A 6,866-nucleotide genomic window follows, 5' to 3' on the forward strand; every position below is an offset into this window, starting at 1 on the left:
GGGGGGGGGGGGGGGGGAGAGCGGATAGTTCCTAAACAAATAAAATCCTGATAATCTTTCTAAGGGTGAATGTGACGCCATATCAATCGTCATTTTTATATATCTACGAGATTTATGCAACTACATCTGTTGCGAATTTTTCAGAACGCATCCCTATTGACAGTATATTTTTGCATTACTGGAAAACATAAAATTTAAAAAAATATATCTATAAAACATAGTTGTACATCATGTTTTTTCCATGCATAGATTGTGTTCTAAAGCGTAATTAAATTTCAATTAAAATTAATAATTAATCAAATAAAAAATTCAAATAAGCAGTAAATATACATATTTATGCTGAATACACATATTTTCTGATACATATTAGTCAGTTAGTCTCCTCAGCTCCTGACCAACTATGATATTTAATTTGTTAGGAGCAATTAGCCATGTTTTAAACGTAAATGAATGAGATGCAGCGAAATCAAAGTATCGGTCACCGGTGATTCCCATGGTATAATCAAAATGTTAATTAGAAAGTTATTAAAGCATTCGGCATTTAAAGTTGATCGGCCAGTCGATCCCTCTGAACTCAAAACACTCTGGACATTGAAGACGATATAACTTCGTTCAAAATCACTTATAAAGCTTGAAAAACACTTTCTCTCTTTCTTTCTCTCTTTCTCTGTCTCTCTCTCTCTCTCTCTCTCTCTCTTTTTCTCTTTCTCTCTTTCTCTATGGCGTATTTTGAATTGTAAATGCAAATCTAAGCTAACTAGCGTTAGTTTTCAAACGAACGCACGCACACTTTAAGCGCAAAGATTTAATCGGATCAATTTCATTTTTTTTCCGACACAACTGCACCACGCACAATAACAATGTTATATCCGACACGTGAAAGACGGGATCGAGACGTTGCAGGGGGTTAATCGTCGGCGCGCACGGTTTGTCGGTTGCTTGATGGAAATAATTTGCTCCCTTTCCCACCCCGCGGGACACCATCCGGCAGCTATTGGTTGTCGGTATTTGCGATCCGATTCCGCACTGGCGACGATTCCATCCGACAGCGCCGATATGTATTTTTAATGTCATTTTCGCGTCGCGATTTGATTTTTCATTAATTTCAGGATGATGAAGTTTCAAGATCGTTTCTCTTGCCCGTTCGTCATTTTCGCGTGACTCGTTCGATTGGAGGAAATAACGAGCGACCGCAGCGGCTCGGTTAGCTCTTTCTCATTTTTTCCCTTCACCATGGTAAACTAGGTTGCAGAACGATTTAGGCACAATGAAGTTGTTGTGGACAGCAAACTATCACGACTGAGAGTCATTACCGACAGACTTGCGTAGTAATCGATGATGATAAGAGCCGAGGTATACTTGAGAGGATGTCGAGATATACTTAAGGGGATGACGAACTCAAATGTCGATAACGTAGAAGGGATCTTCATTAACGATCATACCTTTTCGTATTTCTTTGTACATACAGATCTTATATAAATGTGTGCTACTTTGTTTTACCATGCTAACAGAAAATATAACCACATGCATATATAGAAATCATTCTGCAAACTTTTCATACACTTTTGAGATTCTACATTCAGTTGTAGAGATACAGAACTGTTTCTTGTGATGTCACTGACATCACAAGTTTTGAGAGTGATGTCACTGGTCCATAGGCCAATGTGGCCATGTGCCAATGGGGCAATTTCTGGGTAGTGAAAAATGTATTTGCGATCTTCCCCATCAAAACGTAAATGTTTCAATTAGCGACCAAGTAACACTATTATGAGAGTAAATTACTGTATTTAAAATGGACACCAAATTAACCCATTAAGGCCCAAAAGAAAACCGCTAAGGATAGGCTTCCAAAAACCATCTAAATTAGGGCAAAACGTCGAAATTTGTTAAAAAGTGATAAAAAATTTGTGTTGGATTTTAAAATTCAAGATGGCGGACCAATATGTCGGCCCGAAAATTTGAAAGTTTGACCTATTTGAGTGGAAATCCGAATAGGGGGAATTTTGGGTTCGCTGAGTATGAATATGCAGTTATTTTTTCAAAATTTTTCAAAACATACTTTCATTGAAATAAATTATTCATTGAATTTTTGGCCGCCATATTGATTTTTAAAGTCAAAAAACCATTTTTCTTCTAGTCTGCTAAAATATGTTTTGACCCAAAACAAACACTTTCGAAAGGTAGTTTATAATTTGGTTCGATTTTTCGCCAAATAACAAAACTATGTCAAATTTTCGCATTGTTGGGCGGCCATATTGGATTCGCCATTACGAATTTTGAAAAAATAAGTGCATATTCATACTCAGTGAACCCCAAATCCCCCCTATATGGATTTTCACTCAAATAGGTCAAAATTTCAAATTTTCGGGCTGACATATTGGTCCGCCATCTTGAATTTTGAAATCCAACACAAATTTTTTTCACTTTTTAACAAATTTTTAACAAATTTCGTTTTGTCCTAATTTACATGGTTTCTGAAAGTCTATCTTTAGCGGTTTTCTCTTGGGTCTTAATGGGTTAAAAGCCTTGATGAGCTGATTACAAAGATATAAGTTTTAGAGTCGCCCAGTGTACCGTTCCAACACTACGATTTAAAAAGATCCCAAATTTTAGGCTACTTTTAAACTGACGTTTCTTTAGCAAAACTTAACGGATTTTAAAAATTCAAAATGCTACATTTAATAAAATTAAATGAAGAATTTAATGATATAAATTCCATGTTCCAAACTGACTGAAAGTAGAAAATTCCAATTAGAACATCAACTTCCGGTTGATTTTGGAACATGAAGTGCATAGGAAAATGCACTTTATGTTCCACTTACCTTACTCAAAAACATTAGAAATACTCAAATTGTTTTTGCTTAATTATTTTAAAAGCTAGATCAAACAAAATTCAACTTTTGTAATGAAACAAAATGAAAGAAACATAAAGAATGTGGTTTAAAATTTGGAACCTTTTTGGACTGTAGTGTTGGAACGGTATACTGGGCGGCTCTATAACTTATATCTTTGTAATCAGTTCATCAAGGCCTTTAGTTTGGTACCTATTTTAAGTACATTTTTCACTGCCCAGAAATAGGGCACATGTTGACGTCACTCTTTTCGTTAGCGGAGCAAACATACATGAAGTGTGCGCAAGTTGCAGAATTTTTTTATCAAGTAAATATTTACGTAAACTGACAGCTTGGAATGTCAATTTAAAAATTTTTTATCATTTTCGTTACATATTAAGCAATATTAAAATTCAATATTGCACATGCTTTCAGGATGTAAAAATACTTGTAATTCTGTACAACCAATATGACGTAAACTTTGTAGAAAAAAGTCAATATTTTTTCGATAAAGTGTTCAAATATAGAATCCTCTTAAGGGGATTTTGAAGCTGAAAACTTTACCGATAGAATATTGACATTTTTTGCAAAATTTACATCGTATTGGTTGTACAGAATTAGAAATGCTTTTACGCAATGAAAATAAACGCAATGTGTGAAAATAAATAGAAGCATTGTGACGAAATATATAACGAAAACGAAAAGAAATTTTAAATGTGAAATCTCAAGTTGTTAGCATAATATTTGCCTAATCCAAAAGTTCCGCAGTTTGTATATACCGAAAGTGTAAATGCTTCAAAGAGAAAAATTTTGAAGAACATTGTTGTACATTCACATCTGAATTCAGACGCTTAAGGGAATGTAGGAGTCAATGACAAACTCAAACATTGTCGATAATGCGATTATCACTAACATAATCACGCTATCCTTTTCGTATTTCTTGTATATACAGAACTTACATAAATGTGTGTTGCTTTGTTTTACCATATTTAACGGAAAACCTAATCACATATGTGTAGAAATATTTCTGCAAACTTTTTCGATATTCTGAAGCTGCCAAATGCAAATGCGAAGGGCAATGTTCTTCAAAATTTTTCTGTTTGGAGCATCCACACTTTCAGCATATACAAGCTGCGGAATTTTTGACAATATAGACAAATATTACGCTAACTGACAGCTTGAGATTTTACATTAAAAATGTTTTGTTCATTTTCGTCATATATTGAGCAATGCTCTATTTATTTTTGCACGTAATTTTATTGCGTAAAAGCATTTGTAATTCTCTGTAACAAATACGACATAAACTTTGCAGAAAAATGTCAGTATTCTATCGGTAAAGTTTTCAGCTTTAGCATCTCCTTAAGAATATTGGAAAATTTTACAGAAAGATTTCTACACGTGTGTGTGGTTAGGTTTTCCGCTAAATATGGTAAAACAAAGCAATACATAAGGCTCATTGTTCCAATCTCTTGATAAACAAACTTTAGTTAACGAACATGTTATCAAAGTTACGCTCCTTTGAATAATATCAATAACATTTTACTCGTAGCTCACTATTTTTTAACTGTTAATGATAAAAAATAATCACATAAACGGATATTGGAAGCAATATTCAACATTATTGGAATATTTATGGATAATTTAGCTCTTGGAGCTCGTTTATCTCTTGTGATATAGTAGTTGCTGATTCACTGATGGGAGAAACGAAAAGCAACACCAGTAATATTCAATCTTGTCAACTTTATTTTTTTACTGACAGCAGCCACAGTTATTTCCAAAATCGATTACTATGCAAGCGCATCAGTAAACTTATTCTGTAACTTTTTAATGACAACATCACTAACATCGTCGTTTTTTTACCGTATATTATACTTACGCAACGACAACATAACGATACTGCCATTAGAAGTTCACAGGATCGTGCCACAATAGTTACTTTCAATCGTGACAGTTTGCCGCGCTGCCAACTTCATCGTTTCTAAACCGCTTTGCAACCAAGTGTATACGCGTCGCACATGCCAAGACACATAAGCGCCGTTGTTGTTTGACGTTCGGTTACATGGAAAAAATTGCACGGCTTCAGTCGGACGACGACACGGCGCCAAGACCGTCGCGACACTTTATTCCGCTTTAAAATCGTGCTGCGTCGCGCTCTGTCGCGAACCTTGAGGATAACATCCGCGCGGTCGAGGATCACACGCGCTCGGTAGGATCCGTGCACCAGCATCCGCACAAGTTTTCGAGGTAATCCGCGAGAAATGGAAACAAAGCTCGTCGTTGACAAAGTGCTGCGTGAAAAAGTACACTAGTAAAAAGGGGATTCGAGCGGACCACGTTGCGCGTTTCAAGAGACACACGAGAGAAAGAGAGCGATGGCACCGCTCCTTACTTCCGTCGATCACACCGACCATACGTACTTACGTGATACGAGCAAATCCGCTTCGCTGCGAATAAATCAACCCTCTTTCTCCCCCCGCAATCGCCATCAAGTCTCACGGATCGCCAGTCAGACACGTACTCGTAGCTTCGTCGGTGACGTCGGTGGCAACCCGCCCTCCCCTCACCCCCTGCCGTGAGATTGTTCTCGGCACAGTGAGAGTAACTCTAAGCCAACCGCATCACGTGTGCGTGGTACGCCAATAAAATTTCGTCTGAGAGCAGCGGAGTCGTGCGCGCGCCATAATTCGGTTGGATCGCGGTTATTCTAATCCTAATCGTGCAGGGGTATCGCGCTCGCGCGCGCCTAATTGGCGCTGTTCGATGGTACTTAAGGGGAACGCAAGGGAATGACGACGACAACGATGCGGCGCTCGGTTGTTTAGCAGGATCGATGGCACGAGGGGGCGGGCACGAAGAAGTGGCGAGGAGAGGTCATTGTAAACCAGCCCCCGGGTTTACAGTCCTCGACGATATCAACGAGGGGGCGCGCGTCCCCCTCGGTATTATCGCGAACTTAATGAATAGACCGTCTACTCTCTCGCCAAGCTCGACAACGATAACGAGGATGATAATGATAAACGACCCTCGCCGCCCTAAACTCTCGCCCGCCCCATCCTCGCCCGCCGCTACCGTTACCGTATCTCATCTTGTGTCTTGCCGTGAAGGCAGCAGAAGGACGGCAAGGCGTGCGTCCTCAAGGCGATCTGCCGGGCGGCCAGGCGGACGCGCGAAGACGTCGGCAAGGGGAGCTTCCTCGAGGAGATCCTTCACGTTATATTCACGTGAGTAACAAAAATCGCGACGGGGAAAAGCTTAGGCGCTCGTCTTCTCCTCTCAAATTGATATGCCGTTTAGATAGTGTGAGAGCGAAACGATGATTGCAGCCTCCCCGGGGGACGATACGACATCGATCCGATGACCGAGTACGAGCGAACTTATCACTTGGGTGAGAATTGCGAGGAGGTGCACGCCAAGTGTCCGGATGTCTTCTGAAGTGCTGCAATCAGCATGATTATCTTACACAGTTGCGAAACGAGCAGCTATCACGAAGAACTCTCCGTCTCTCCCCTTCCTCCCCCCTTCCTGTCTTTCTCTCTGTCTCTCTCTTACTCTCTAGTCCTCTCTCTATCCCGTATCCTTTAGCCGTAATCAGATTAGTGCTTGAACCGTAAACCCAAACGACCATCGGATTCGGACTAATTGTAAGATTTCCGCAAGCATCAAGCTCGAGGATTTCGAGCAGATAATAATAGGTATTATCAAAGCGTTGTATCATGCTAATCCGAAGAGAAAGAAAGAGAGAGATGAGGAGAGACTCGAATAATTGTAAGAGAGATTACTACGATAGATGCCTACAGCCCCTTTGAATTGAAACAATTCTGTCCCGGTGTTTGTGATTTTTGGAGTTTAAGAGAGATGAGGGCAGGTTCGCAAAGAGCTTTGTTTATGTACTTATCGCGAAAGGAGCAGTGGAAACGAAGTCACAGAATGTTCCTTTTAGAATGTGGATACTTTTCCCTGAGCTTAATTAAAATCGAAAAAATGATGTAATTGAGAAAGGAAAGTTTGATTTAAGAGTAACTGAGTAAAGTTTCG

General features: G+C 39.2%; 1 protein-coding gene across 1 annotated transcript in view; it reads left to right on the top strand.

Annotated features, from left to right (window-relative positions):
• The window catches only part of LOC116843228, a 26,259-nt gene extending 19,996 nt beyond the window's left edge, over nt 1-6,263 (top strand). Inside the window, exons 3-4 of the mRNA XM_032813478.1 lie at nt 5,936-6,052; nt 6,155-6,263. Coding sequence (XP_032669369.1) covers nt 5,936-6,052; nt 6,155-6,263 — 226 coding nt within the window. The remainder of the gene's footprint in view (nt 1-5,935; nt 6,053-6,154) is intronic.
• Nucleotides 6,264-6,866: the final 603 nt, after the last annotated feature.

The sequence above is a fragment of the Odontomachus brunneus genome, unplaced genomic scaffold (genome assembly GCF_010583005.1).
Source record: "Odontomachus brunneus isolate Ranch 3 - 2012 unplaced genomic scaffold, Obru_v1 Obru_scaffold_003, whole genome shotgun sequence".
Taxonomy (NCBI): Eukaryota; Metazoa; Arthropoda; class Insecta; order Hymenoptera; family Formicidae; genus Odontomachus; species Odontomachus brunneus.